Source organism: Meriones unguiculatus, chromosome 16 (genome assembly GCF_030254825.1).
Source record: "Meriones unguiculatus strain TT.TT164.6M chromosome 16, Bangor_MerUng_6.1, whole genome shotgun sequence".
Lineage (NCBI taxonomy): Eukaryota > Metazoa > Chordata > Mammalia > Rodentia > Muridae > Meriones > Meriones unguiculatus.
Window position 1 is genome coordinate 64,493,892 of NC_083363.1, and position 15,713 is coordinate 64,509,604.

Consider the following 15,713-nt stretch of genomic DNA (forward strand, 5'->3'; position numbering starts at 1 on the left):
GCATCAATGGAACCACATACCAGAAATGTTTAAAGGGATCCATGAGTCTACAATCGGCTTTCAATAGGCTTTACAATAGGTTTCACCCTGACTTCTTACAAAATGCCTGGAAGATGCAAAGTTTTTAAGGAGGAGAAAGTGCTTTGCAGAAGCATTTCCAGTGATAGGTGAAGAGAAGAATAGATACAAATGCAATACTACCCATTGTCAGGCCTAATGATGACATGGGCCTAAGCAATGGTCATCAACAGCCATTATCATTTTTGTGGTGACAAAAAGGGAGAAAGGCATGCAAACTCCTGATAGAGAGACCCATAGTATGAAGTTTCTTGCTTCCCTCACAAAGCAAAAACAAGAAAACCTCAAATCTCCAAATTACCTACTAGAAGTGAACAGAGGTCTGTGGGGTCAGAGTGGCATGTTCAACTACTCTATGGGATAAAACTACCAAAAAACCCAGAGTATAAGAAACCTCCAATTTCTTCAGTAAAGGAAAAAGGAAAAGTTAAGGAAAAAGGAAATAGAGATGGAAGGAGCTAAAGAAAAATAAAATTTAACAAATCTATCATCCATTGGATGAGCCCTGGATGGAACTGAGATAAAAAAACTGAAAACACAACAAAACACAAAACCACACAGATATTTAAATATTTGTGCGTATCTATTACATATGATAAAATAGGAGGAATATAACGTGCCTAAATGTATTTGATAGTATTCTGAATATTTAACATCATTGTGGTTTTTCATTTACACACATGTATCTATAACTTTGAACCATATTTAAGTATTTACAGATTAAACACTATGATGTTGAGAGCTGCTTCAAAATAACAGATGGCGAGAGGAGAAGCACACAAAGGGACTGATAGGACTGAGGCCAGGGAAATGACACATTGGTTTCTTTATGCCATGTTTGCATTCATATTACATATATGCTTACGTGTATATATACATATACATACACACATGTAGGTATATATGCTTTCCACAAAAAAATTACTTTTTTTTTAAAGCAAAGGACATTGGAACCAAGCATTTTCTTCTTCTGTCAAGCCATGAATAGACATGGAAGTCTTGAATATACCATCAGGTGAAAGCAACCACTCTGAAAGGCTGCATATCACATGATTCCATTACACATTCCAAGATCAACTGTGAAGACAGCAGAAGGTCAGTGGCTGCCAGGAGGTGGGATAGGGGTTCAGGATAATTAAGTGAAGCCTAGAGAATTTTAAGGCAGTGAAAGCAATCTGTTGATACCACACTAGTGGTGACAAGTCATTGTACATTTGTGTAACCCTGCCAAATGTACATCATCAGGAATGAGCCCTACTGTGAATCTGAATTCTCGTTATTAATGAAGTGTTAAACAGGTTCACTGACTACGTCTAAAACACCACTCCGGCAGGAAATCGTGACCCCACACTCAATCTGCTAGTTTCAGCACACGTTGGTCATGCACATCTACTATGTCCTGGCTGTGGGCTTCCACTGCTGCCAGGCACTCATGAGTACTATCATGTGTCACATGTCAACTGGCCCACAGGAAATACATGTGATTACTATGCCTCCCAGTGACACTGGGGTCATCTTAACTGACCAAGAGATACTACTCTGATGATTATACAATGACAAAATCACTAATAATGATGGTGATTAGAACCACATCATCAGGTGACATATTTCAATGTGGAGTCCGCATTCTCCCACTGAAAGCTGTATCCAGACGCTGAGAGACGGCAGGCAGGATGCAGGTGCCATGACCAGTAACCACCCCAGCCCTCCTCACCCAAGCCTCCGGGGCCGGCCAGCAGGAACTCCTGTCTGCCTATCCTCTTGACAATGGGTGGCTTCTCCTCACTGCAGTAGGGAAACAGGTCTTGGGAAAGGCCTGTGCTGTAGTTCAGGATGATGTACTGTGTGGTCAGGGCCAGGCACAAGAAGTAGCCATCCACAGCCACAGCAAGAGGCTGCTCTGGGGTGGACACCTCCTTGACAATCTGTACTCGGTCCTCATACACCAGAAACATCTGGACAGTCCTGCGTTTCACGGAGATGATGCACACTTCCACGCAGAAAGGGTCCCCGTTCACAGGGTTCTCATTCACTACAAATGCTGTAGCCCCTTTGATTCGTGCTCCTGAGGGGACGGGCTCCAGGTTCAGCATATTAACCAGGGTTATGGAGTTGTCACAGAGCACCAATAGCCTATTGAGAGCTGAGGCCGCACACAGCTCGTTCACGGGTTTCTTGAAGCCCAGGTGTCTGTGCAGCTGTTTGGTGGCAATGAAGGTAGCTGTCCCTGCAGGCATGGGCTTCTCCTCCAGCAGAAAGTGGTAAATAAAGCAGTCATTGGTGCCAACGTAGAGATTCCTGCCACAGCACTCCACACATTCAATGCTGATGTGCTCTTTGTCGCCCATCAGCAGCTCCCGCTCCACGGCAGAGACCAAGGTGAAGGCCTTGATGTTCATCATGTCTACTGGGTGATCTGCGGGAAGACAGACAAGAGGTTTTAATCTTAAGAGGGAGAAGCAGAAACAAGAAGCTGCAATAAAGATGCATTGTCCCCCAATTTGCCATTTCAGCTGAAGAATCTGACACTGTTAGAAAACAGAAAGAAAAGGGTTTCTATGACCTGCCTCACTAGGCAGCTGGGTGACTTGCCCTTCCACTCATTCCCAACAGAGCTAAAAGTTCCACAGAATTTTCTCCATTTTTCTTGGGAGACACAACACACACACTCACAATGACTCTAGAAATGAACACATTCACACTGAGTAACAAAGACATACCTCACTCCCTGGTCTTCCAGGTGGTGAGGTGACCTGTTCAGTAGGTTTGTGAGTGGGTCACTGGTGTGACAGTCACTGGAGAGCCTCATTGGAAGAAAATCACCACGGCTTCCTAAGTGCTCCTCTGAGAAAGTCACTCAGTGTCAGAAGCTACAAAACCAGAAAACAGCCTGCCTTGGCTTCCTTTGGTAGAAAGGCAGCTTCCTAGCACAACTTCTAACTCCTGTGATGGGGAGGGGAGCCAGGGGATCTCAGCTTCAGAGTAAACAAGAGGCCCGATAGAAGTGACAGAGACCATAATCAGGCCAACGCAAAAAAGACACCTCTGTCACTTCAAGCTACTCAGAATGGAATAGAATCACTTTATGAGAAATTAATCCTGGTTCTCTGACACATTCCAATGAAGGTTAGAAGATGTCAGAAATTAATTAATTCGAGGAAGGTGAGGAGTCCCAAAATGTCTCTGATGTCTTTCCACAATTCTTGCACCACTCCCCTACTGAGTCAAAGACAGGTATTTTGCATCAGACTGTGACTCCCTTCCCTGAGCCCAAAAGCCCAAGAGGGCAGACTGTGCAAACACCTAAGCCTTCCAATTCACATCCATCACTTGAACTGAAGTTGGAATATCTCTCGGGGTCCTGAGCTCAAATTTCATCTTCCTTGTAGTGGTAATGCGAAGAAAAATGGCTTTGAGATTAAGGCTTCAGTGTGAGGACTGTAGGTATGCGCTTAGTGCCCTTCACAAATAGGGAAGAGAACTGTGTGTCCCTTCTACCTCGTGATGACCTAGCACTAGGACCTAGCACAGCACTAGGTGCTGCTATGAAGACAGACCCTAACCAGACATCGTGTGAGCAATAGAGCTCTGTCGCTTACAGATCACCCAGGCCACAGCACCATATTGTAGCAGGACAAAGACACTTAGCTTTTCCAGGCTGGATCTCCAAATGAATGAAGAAACAGCAGCCCCTATTTCACAGTGGGGTGAAGTAAATCTGCTCAAGTAAAGTGTTTACTACCTGGCACACAGCACTCTAAAGCTGTTCACTTCAGCAAGAAGACTAACTCCTTCCCTTCTTGATGGGCTCCACAGCTCTCAGCGCCCCAATTTGCTTTGTTTCCTAACCCAGGCTCTAAGAAAAGAAACACCACCACGCTCTGTTCTCAGATATGGCTATCTCACTGACCTCTACTGGAGGACACAGGGACACAAACAAAAATAACACAGGGTGTGCTAGAGTGTACCTGCAATCCAACACACTCAGGGGGCAGAGGTGGACCACCACAAGTTCAAAGCCAGCCAGGGCTACATAGTAGGACCTTGTCTCATAAAACAAAACACAAGAGAAGGGAGGAAATGAAGGGGAGGGGTAGGGAAGCTAAAGAGGAAAGACCACACAGCAAGGCCCGCCTGGCTCTAGGCCACAGGACTTCTCTGCGCCCCAAGAACAGCCAGAGAAAGAACCCATATAGACCCTGCAAGTAATTTCTGGGACACACAACTTTCTCTCCCTTTTTAAAAAACAGTCTATTTGTCAAGGCCAAAGAGAATCACCAGAACCCACCTAGACAACTTTCCCATTTAAATGCTAATGAGTAAACCACAGCTATTGAAACGTAGGCTGGGAGACATCTAAGCCTGAAAAAGCTGAAGTAATACAAAACCTCTTCCTTCATTGGTTGATCAAACAGGGCTGTCTTCTAAAATGGTGGGAAAAAGCGATTCTGCCACTTAAAATATGAATTGTATCTCATGCTTATTGGAAAAAGTAGAGAAGCAAGCTTTGGGCACCTACAATCACACTCCTCTTATTTAACTTCATGAAGCAGGTTGTATATAATTCTAGTCTCTGTCTTCCCTCAGCATGGAAATAAACTACACACATTTGTGGTGAAGAATATCATGCAAAGTCAAGTACCTCCTGTTTGGTGAAGGGGGTGAACAGGAAAGAGGGGAGGGAAACAGAATGAGAAGGCCAGCATGTACCTTATGAAAAAGCCATAAATCTATGGCACTTAAAACAAATGCAGTACTGTTTCATCATCTGGCAGCTCAAGTCTTGCTAACGGCAAATCTCCTCACAGATATCTTTAAATAAAATTTAAAAATCAGAGGGCTGGAGAGGTGGCTCAGCTGTTAAGAGCATTGGCTGCTCTTCCAGAGGAACTCCAGTCAAAGAGAATCCGATGTCCTCCTCTGGTCTTCTTGAGCACCAGGCTTCACACAGTACACAGACATACATGGAAGTAAAACACTCATATATAGAATAATACCAGTAAGTTTATTTATTTTAATTAAAAGCCTATTCTTTTCCTTCCATGATACTGTTTGAGATGGGGCCTTTTGTAAACCAGGTTAGGCTTGAACCCTGAGCCTACTCCTTTCACTTCCATGTGCTGCAATTATTAGGTGTGTCACTATACTTGTTAAGAGCCTGTTCTTAATTAAACAATACTTTATAAAAAGAAAAATTAGATGGTGGCAAGTGAAAGATGACCGCACAACTTAAAAATTGTTTATTCTTCTAAGCAGTAGCAGTATTCTCTCTATGATCTAGTTAAAAGGATATATTCATGTAGCTGAAATACCTACAAAAAGGTAAACATTAGGACACATATCTGTGTTATCATTAAGTCCACCTTGCACCAAGGTCCTCTTGGTGTGTAAATAAAATAAAAAGTTCTAAAACAGTGACTCGCTTCCCAAGGGCCTCGCAACTTCATGAAGGAAATAAGACTAAAAAATACAATAGGACTAGAGAAATGTTGCCTAAAGGACAAAATAATAGTCTTTATATTTTGCTTTTTACATCACTTTCTTACAGTGTGTTCTCTACCCACTAAATTAAATTTGTGCCCTTATTTATTTATCTAGGCATTTAATTTGTGTTGCCCATATATTCTTGGATATATGACCTTCCACTGGAGTGTGGCCTACTTACCACTCTAGAAACTTAAACATACACACACACACACACACACACACACACACACACACTCACACTCACACATAAACTCAGTGCCAGGAATGGGTTTCCATTTTTGGAGTTGTTGAGCAGTGAAATCTTAGATCCTAAAAATTACAGACATTGTTCTTGGTTATCCTACAGAACTCAACAGTAAAATCCTATTACTGAAGAAACCACATGAGTCAGAGAACATGAAGATATCAAGCTGGCATTGACCAGGAAGCTTCATTTCTATTGGCTTTCATAGTGCTGGAAGGTACTTTAATGCAATGTAACAATCTTAATCATTGTTCTTTACCAACTTGAGATTATTTATACACCTTGTCCTTTGAAAATGCCATAGAAGGACCAGAGAGATAATTCACCCTCTGGGTGAAGTTGGTGAGGGTAACATTAGTTGTTGTCAAGCCTGAAGACCTGGGTTGGATCCTCAGATTTGACATGGTGGAAAGAGAAAAATCAGCTTCCACAAGTTGTCCTCTGATCCCTGCATGTACACTGTGGCAGCATGCCTTTCCCCACAAAAATAACTTTAAAAAAGAAAACTGTACTGTAAAAATACTAATTTATTTGTACTAATGAGCACAAAAACATTGCTTAGTTAACATCTGTAGGTGCTGCTGTAAGAAATGGCTGTTTTGGGTGTCTCCCCTTAGGCTCTTAGGAGACGTCTCCTAAACCTAAGCTCCAGAATGGTAAATTTATTCTTTATGGTTCCCCATGGGTTTGGTACCAGAGAATTTGATATTGCCAATGTGTTTCTAAAGATGCCTATACTTCCTGTTTATAAGATAGAATTTATCCATCCCAGGTCTCTGATAGGGTTGAAGATTGCACAGTTATAGTCTTACAGTTTTCTTTGTAAGAAAATTTGCAAAAGAAGTGTAAAGTTTATAAAGATTGCAGAACATAAAAGTTTACATTGTTTAGGATCTAAGAAAATGGACGAAAATCTAAGATGTCTTATGCGAAAGCTTGAATAGTGACAGAAAGTGATTTAAGTATAAAACTTTGAACTCACCAATATAGGATAGATAGTGGAGTACTTTCTCCAAGGTTGCCAAATACAAATGGAGTGGATACTGTGAATATAGTTATTAACTGATAGTTCTCATCATTCTTCTTACTGTACACAGTTTACTGATGTTAGAGAAAAGTCATTTATTGTACTAGAAGTGGGGAAAATCTGGGGCACACTACATGAAGTGTGTCTCCGTTTATTCGATGGTTGATTGCTAAACCAGCAGAGAGCTCTAAGTACTAGCTGGATCTTGGTATTGCTATTTCTAGGACCCATCACTCGTCTTATATTTTGTAAAAATTCATCCTTCCTTACTTGCCTGTTGGTTGTGTCCTAATGGCCAACAGCAGGGCAGGAAGTAGAGGGCAGAACTTCTGAGAGAAAGATGGATGCTAGGAGAAGAAAGGAAACAAGAGAGATTCACCAGTGAACACAGAGGTGAAGAGATAAAACAGAACAGAGAGGTAGAGCTAGGTATGTGGTGGGACGTAGTGCCAGGAGGCTCCCAGCTGGCTGGGAGGCTGCCCACACTACAAGGCCTAGGCATTAAAATATTAAAAGCCTCTGTGTCATTATTTATAATATTGGCAGGTCCAAAAGTCCTGCTCTACCTAATATATATGCACACACATACACATATACATACATATACATACATACACATATAGATAGTGGGGAGGCAGGAGGACTGGGAGCTTGAGGTCATCCTAACCTATACAAGATTGCCTGAAAAAAAAATCAATTAAGGGGGGGCTCACATTTTTGACCAAAGATATCTAAACATGATGGGAAACTAGGAAAACACCAGCACAAGCAAAGCACACACAAAGCCTTTTCTCTGAGTAGGTAAGATGCTATAGTAAAGTACGAAGCTACAGGCTATCACTGAAAGAGATTTTATTTTAAGCCCATGAAGTTAAGAAAGCACATGGTAACTGCATGTGAACATAAGAACAGGGCACAATGAAAGCTGCCCTTGATACTAGAAGATTCCAAACTGCTAAGATCGTTCTAGCATTTTCTGAAGCCCTTAACATGACTGAGTAAGCTGGTGTCTCCCCACAGAACTTATTTTATGTTTATAAAGACAAAAGCAAGAAAGGAGCATTGATCTTGTCTGAGATGAGAGAAAACTGGAAACACTCCAGCTTTCTACCTAAGACAGAGGACTACATAGTGCAACAAGAAAAAGACCTATCGTTTCATACAAGGTTTAATACATTCATGCAGAACCTGTCAGGAAGAGCCTAGGGAAAAATCCAGGGGACATGAGCCTGGGAATGGGCAGATGACAGATTTCTAAGGCACCAAAATGTTTAGTTTCCTATCCTGAATGTTGCTCTCATTATTCACTACATCTTTAGAGATTGTAAGTATTTTTATATGTGCTATTAAACGTTAATTTTTAAATGTTTTATTTATACACTAGTTATATATAATGGGTTTCATTATTAGTTTCTTTTTCTAAATCCTTATGTGTATGTGTGGGTATGTGTATAACTCATACATATGCATGTTCACGTATGAATGAATGCAAGTGTGTTCATGCGGAGACACACACTAAAGTAAAATCTTTAAGTACTTTAACCTTGAGAATAGAAAAAGGATCCATTCCATAAATTTACTAGAAATCACAACTTCCATGGTTTTCATTTAAAATTTCATTTTATGAAAGCATATATTTATCACATACATAATTGACTTACAGTTTCTGTTCACCTAAATCTAGTACTTAGCATTAAATCCATATTTAAGGGCCATTTCTTGAATATCACAATATTTGAAATCTTAGGGGCATCTCATAAATTATTAACCATAATGTCTCTTCTATCATTAAAAGATAAAGGATAAGATGAACAAGTGGGAGATGGTTCAATGACACAGATGAATCCTGCCCTGAGTGACTGCGCCTTCTGAGATAGCAGGTTTCACAGGGCCACTTACTCCTCCCAGGCCATTAGCCACGGCTAGGGAGATGGCTCAGTGGATACGGGCAGCTGCCGGTAAGCTGGGTGACTTGATTTTCATCCCGGAGGAAGGCAAGAGCCGACTGCTTCAAGCTACTCTCCAACCTTCCCTCACGTACGTGTCCTCACATCACAACAAACAAATGTAAAAACAAATAAAACAGAAAGTCACAGCACCAGAACAAAAGTAGTTTTAAGATCAGTGATCTAAAAAAAAAAGAGGTTTCCAGTGACATCACAATATTTTAATTTATGTACACATAAAATTAGGATCAACTCCTGCTCTGGACAGAAAGAAATATATTGAAAGAGTATTCTGACAAAGTGGCAAATGTTAAGAAGGGTGCTTTACCAAAAGAACATTACTAGCTGTAGTACAGAGCACTGACATTGACAAGAAGTGGCTACCTTTAAGACTACCTGGTGCTCTGTGCATCTGGTAAACCAACCAACAAAGCCCCCAAATACTCAATATTCTAGAGCTGCCTAACACTTTTACATGAAATAAATTCTTGAGAGCCCTGCGAAGCTCTATGGGTACCAGAGCATCATCAGTGCAGGGAAGGGCTCCCCAAACTCAAGGGATGAGTATTACAGCCTTATAACTGAAGGTGCCTCCTATAGCACACTACAGACCAATTCATCCATAGTTTAAAAAGACATTCTGTCTAAAATTAGCTTTGGTGTCTTCTCGTTTTGTGGTAAATTTTGTTCTTTTAGTTTTTGGTTTATGGAGTTATAATAAACATGAACAGAGGTCAAATGGTCATTCTGACATTTGGACCAGAGCTTGGTCAGATGGAAAGGTGGGCAGTGATGCGGACCCTGCATCCAGAACACTAGGTAATTTTGGTCTTCATATGCTTTATAAAGAAAGGGACAGACCAAACAATGATTCTGTAGGGAAGCCTTTTAGAAGAGATAAGACTGTCCTTGGAGAGAGAAAGATAAAGATAAGGAAGGGTAGGGCAAGAAAGGAGAATGGAGGGGAGGGAAGGTGGAAAAAGAGAGATGGGACTGGAGGGGGTGAGGTGATTCCGAGAGGCTGAGATTCATTTTCTAGAAGTTAAGGAACTGGTCAGACATGCACATCCATAATCACAAAGCGAAAACAAAACTGCCCAGGACAAGGGTCCCTTTAGTGTCCCTGGGGTTTAGGTGGGGAGGGGGGTTTAGGATCGTTACTGAATTACTTTGGGAGATAATTTCTCTGCCCAAGAGGGTCCTAGCTTAGCATCCACCTGGAGAATACCTTGAAGTTCAAAGCTTTTCAAAGTGAGACATTAGAAGCCTGGCCAGTTAGGATACCTCTTGGTGTCAGCGACCTGGAGACTGGAGCAGGGACCTGGAGGCTAGAACTTAAACCACAAGTTCAAGACAAGCCTAGGCAGCATACCATGACCCTGACTCCCTAACCCCACTTCCCATCCCTGGAAAAAAAAAAAAAAAAAGAGGAAAACTTGGACTTTTGTTCATTTGAAATATTTTACATGGATTAGACTGGGACAGTGAAAGTTAACATTTTTAATTTAAAAAGTATGTGTATAAATGTATATCTATATTTATGTATATTTATGTATGCTATATAGGTGCATGCAGAGGCCAGAAGAGAGCATCAGGTCCCCTAGTGCTGGAGTTACAGGCAGTTACGTGCTATTGATGCTGAGCCTTCTGAAGAAGAGCAACTGCTCTTAACCACTAATACATCTCCATAGCCTGGAAGCTGACTCCTGATAGGGTCAGAACTAGTGCCTGAGCTGTGAGAGCCAGGGGAGATGTTTGGAGCAGTGGGGTTAGGAAATGGCCAAGCATTGTGGAATCAGTGTGTTCCCAGAGCTCAAATATCCTACATGAATGATAACAGTGGGAATAGTGTGTGATAGACATTCCCAGTGTCAACTGAGAATCTGAGTTTGACTATGGTCTGGCCACTTCATTGCTATCGTGGGTGAGCTGGTGTGTCTTCCTCTGCACACAGGATTTGGATTCCACTATAGGTCTCCCTAATACCATGGTTAGTATTTGGAGAGCTCCAGCTCCAACCCAGGTATCCAAAAAGCACAGACCCTTAATCAGGTGTCATGCTGCCACAAGAATGGATGGTAGGTGTACTTAACATACATAGTGTAAATGCTGCTCCAAGTACCAGGCAATGCATCCACGAGAACACCTTGGCGAACCCTCCTGAGAGCCCCAGTACTGGGTTGGTCATAGTTATTTCTAACTCACTTCATTCTCTTCCCCTTTTCCTTTCTCTTTTCCATGTTTCTCTTTGTATCCATTTGTGTGTGATAGTAGTGTGGGCTGTTACCTGTTTGTCTGAGACTATCATAGGCCAGGCAGATCTGGAATTAACTATCCAGCCCAGGCTGGCTTCTAATTCAAACTGATCCTCCTGCCTCAGCCTCTCGAATACTTGGATTACAAATGTACACTATCATGCCTGCGTTTTCTCTTTGTTTTTTTTTTATTTTTTTTAAAGGATTTATTTATTTATTACATTTATTACATATACAGTGCCTGCAACCCAGAAAAGGGCATCAGATCTCATTATAGATGGTTGTGAGCCACCATGTGGTTGCCGGGAATTGAACTCAGGACCTCAGAAAGCGCAGACAGTGCTCCTAACCTCTGAGCCATCTCTCCAGCCCTCTCTTTGGTTTTTGAGACAGGATCTTGTCATATAGTACAGGCCAGTCTTAAACACTGAATTCTTTGGATTTAGTCTCCTGAGTGCTGGGATTCCCTGAGTGCACCCGCAAGCCCAGCTCTGAGAATAAAACGACAAACTGAGAAAAGAAATGACAGAGAACTGAGACGTCCTGTGGCTTGTTTGGTACACAGCACACAGGGACTGGCCCCAGTTTGTTCCTAACTCCTATTTCTCCAGCTCTATGGACTGAGGGGACAGGCTGACTTGAGTTCCTCTGAACTAAAATCTTCTGACTACAGCAACAACTTCAAGGAGGCTTGGATCTTTCAAAGTGACTGGCCCAGTTGGAATTGGTCCTAACGTCATTCCTGAGATCAGCAGGATCTCTTGCTTTAAGACCCAAAGATGAATCCTATGACTGCACCTGCCCTGTTGAGACTCAGATACATTCCCATCAAACCAGGATGTACATTTATCTGACATAAATTGTTCTTGCTCAAAAGCATCCCAGTTTAGTGACTCAATCCTGAGATTTGCTGGAAGCCAACAATAAATACATTAACTTGTAACCAGGCAACACTTGTAATACAAGTATAAGAGAGCAAAAGGCTGGGTACAAAAAAAAAAGTCATAGAATACTGGCCTGTTCTAGGGACCTGAGAGAGACAGAGGGAGGGAATGGAGGGGAGAAGGCCGCTATGCTCTAATTTGTCTTGATATTACCTGGCACACATCTGTGTCTAACTACCTGTAGCTTTGCTAATACAAATGATAAAAATAAACAAATATAAATTGAAATATATAAATATAGAATATATGTAGAATTTATATAAAATATAGAAATATCCATGGGTTCAGATATGGAACCCATGGATAAGGGGTTCTATTGAACTCCATATCAAAAGCATCTGGCACATATCACATAATACATGTCATGCTAAGATGCTGTATGTGTCTGTACCAAACATGTTCATCTAGATATGACTTAAAGCATATGGCAGCACGTGTAGATGTTATGGACAACTAGTGCAGCATCTTATATTCTATGAAACTTAAGTCCCACAGAGTAGGTATCCATGGAGAATCCTGGAACCTAAATCCATAGATAGAAAGGATGACTGTATATATATTTGTATACCACATATAAGTACTATATATTCACATACAGCATACGCACTTACTATACAAATGGTATGTTCACATGTATGCCTACTGTGTATGTAGGCACTTTATATCATTTACATTCTAAATGAGATACATCAATGGTTATAACTGAAGAAGTGAGGGGTGAGGACAGTAGAAAGGGGTGGGGTGGTAACAGGGGTCTCTCTGCACTTCCCACATAACACTGCCCTCAGCACAGAACCTACAGCCACCAAGAGAGAATCATCACATGCCTATGAGATGCCTATGAGATGTAACCTTATTTACATACATTGTTTTTGTTGACTTTTTAGTTTATTCTATAGCAGCTACCTGACTATGAAGAAAAAAATCTTGATCTCAAGTCTTCACGAGGACTCATAAGGGCATTTTGCAAGAATGACTCAATCTTACTTGGGGTAGCTGCCGACTGAGTTGTTAACTTTGCATTCATTTAGTAGTCACGTATTGTTCAATATAGTAAGACAGGTAGGGTTTGCCACAGAGGAGAAGAGTTGTAAGAGCTGAGCCACATTATTCTGCAGAACCCAAACACCTGGCTGCCACAAACGACGACCTTAATGTCTTTCTAACGAGGACTGGATCCTGACCAAAATAGGATGCTTAACTCATTCAGTGAAATTGCCTGTTTCCATAAAGGATCAAAATTTTAACATAGCATGAAGGCTGTTGTCAGGTCTAGAACACACATGTATCGTTTCTGCTTGTTTTCAAAACCTTTCCTTGGCACTTGTGCTGGGACAGTACTCACTTGGGTCCCACGCAGGCCCAGCCACTCTCCATCTTGCTATGTACACTTCCCCCTCCTCGGTGGAGGAAGTACAGCCTTGTGCCACTACAACCTGGCTTCATGTGGTATTGGAGATGGAACCCAGGCCTTCAGTCATGCCAAGCTAGCAGTCCATCCCTGAGCTACATCCCCAAGCTCCATTATTGCTTTGCAAACAGCAAGCCCCAGGCTTTTTATAGCTCTGCAATTAGAAGAAGCTGCTCTGAAGCACAGGCCAGTACCAACCTTTGTCTCTAGAGTTTAGCCCAAGGTTGAATTGGCCCTGCAATCCTGCAAGAGTCAACAGCTCTGTCTCCAACTCTAGAGACGGAAGACTGCCTCTCGGATATGACTGGAGGACGAATGGAAGAGAAAGTGAGGCCAACAGTCATACCAAGCCTTAGCAATGGGCTGAAAATGCACACCTTGTCATGTACAATGAACTGAAGTCCAGAATCCACAGCCTAACACCATGATAAAGCCTCCATGGGGTCTCAGAGTGTAGAACCATGCATTTCTGAAGAATGGAAGCATAGCCTTACACTCTCATATGTCAAGCAATCAATTTCTGTCAAGAGTCGGGTCTCGAGATAGATGCCTCCCATGAATATTTTCTTATGAGCATCCACACATCTTTTGCAAAATCAGCCCTACTAGGTGAATAGGGGAGATATGACAGGGTCTTGAGGGACCTAGGCTGGCCTCAACCATGATACATGGTCATGGATGGCTGGTGGTGATCTTGAACTCCCTGTCTTACCTCTATCATGGTCATGGATGGCTGGTGGTGATCTTGAACTCCCTGTCTTACCTCTATCTCCTGAAGTAACACCACACCTAGCTATTAGCCCCATTTTTGATCAGGAAAACAGGATCCAAAGGTCACTGCTGGGACCAACAGGAGTGGGATTTAAACTCTCAGCCTCATGCTCGTCACAGCCATGGAGCCTGACGAACCAGCAGGTTTTGGGGGATTCTGGTCAAGCATTGTCTTTTACTACACACCAAAGTGGCAGTTGCTTGGTTGGCAGAAAGGAAAGGAAGAAGAAAAGGAAACAGCTGTCAAAATGTCTCTTCCTTTTTGACCCGGGAGCTGTGAGTCCTCAGCTTTGCTGACCAAGAAAGAATCTTGACCACCAGCATGTGGGTGCAGCTGGCACCACACCAGCCAGTCTCTGCCCAGCAAATCCTGTCAGCAGCAGGCAGGCCAGCTCACAGGGCGCCCGTGTCTTCCCTTGCCACCACATTAACACCAACGTTGCCTACCTGCCCTCCTTACCCAGCAGCACAAGAGTGATCAATCATGTCTGCTCACACTACAGGCCCCAACCAAGAAGCACGGTGTGAAAACACTTCACCTAAGTTGAAGCCCAGAGCAGCGACCACTGAGACTCAACCCTTAGACAGAAGCAAAACCAGGAAGAAACTGGACAGCCCCATGAAGCACGGGAAATCAGGCAGATGGCGACTGATTGGAAAAGTACCACTGGGGTACAGCTACCAGCCCCTGACGTGGTGGTAAAGACTGGGGCCAGGGACCGAACCCAGGCCTTCTCTTTCCTTTTCCACACTCCCCTTGTGTCTCCCAGTCTCTCAATTCAGTCCTAGGCTTGACCCCAATTTCAATCCACAGAGCTCGGGAAACTTCAATTACAGCAAGCACCCCAAGCATTCCAACCGAAGGGCGGAGGCACACAGCCACGATCCTTCCTCATCCCGATTTTCTCCATAGAAACGCAAGTTCAAGGACCAGATCTCTCAGGCATTCCTCTGCCTTACACTGACACACCCCCAAACCACAGGGTACAGGGTGACCCCGCACGGGTGAACACCCCCGGCTCCCCCAAGCCTGCACGCCGGCCCCCGGCGGCGCCGCTGGCCCAGTCCCGCAGACACCCGCCCGCTCCGCCCCGCTGCACCTGCGCGGGCGCTGGCCAGGGCCGGCGGCGCTCTCGCCGCTCCCGCAGGCCGCCCCTCGCCTCTCACCGGCGCAGCGCAGCCGTCCCGCGCCGCCCGCGGCCTGGGGCCCGCCGCCCGCTCCGGCCGCGGCTCCTGGGCTGCCGGCCCCGCCGCCGCCGCTTCCCGTCACGTGGGCCGCCGCCCGGCGCCGGCGGAGGGCGGGCGCTCGCCGGTGCCCAGGCAGCCGCGCGCCGCTGGGGGGCTCCGCGTCAGGGCCCGGCGGTCCGGAAGGCGGGCGAGCGCGCGCGGGCGAGTGCGCAGGCGGCGCAGACCCCGACTGCGGCCCTTGGGAAAGCAGCGCGGAAGGAGCGCCGCCGCGCCTGCTGGACTTTCTTCCCCATGGCTGGCGACTACGCCGCTGCCCTGGTCGGGTGGAGGCCGGGAGAGATGCCTCCTGGACAGGGGGTAGG

The 15,713-nt window shown here is 44.0% G+C and overlaps 1 protein-coding gene across 3 annotated transcripts in view; it reads right to left on the minus strand.

Moving 5' to 3' along the window:
- The window catches only part of Tgfbrap1 (transforming growth factor beta receptor associated protein 1), a 44,548-nt gene extending 29,097 nt beyond the window's left edge, over positions 1–15,451 (minus strand). Inside the window, exons 1-2 of one of the 3 annotated variants that reach the window (XM_021652921.2) lie at positions 15,331–15,451; positions 1,793–2,494 (exon numbers count right to left, since the gene is read on the minus strand). In XM_021652921.2, coding sequence (XP_021508596.1) covers positions 1,793–2,480 — 688 coding nt within the window. In that variant the 5' untranslated portion in view covers positions 2,481–2,494; positions 15,331–15,451. Of the gene's footprint in view, positions 1–1,792; positions 2,495–2,798; positions 2,951–15,263 lie in introns of those variants that run through there. The other 2 variants (XM_021652925.2, XM_021652922.2) reach the window with 2 other exon arrangements.
- Between the last annotated feature and the right edge of the window lie 262 nt (positions 15,452–15,713).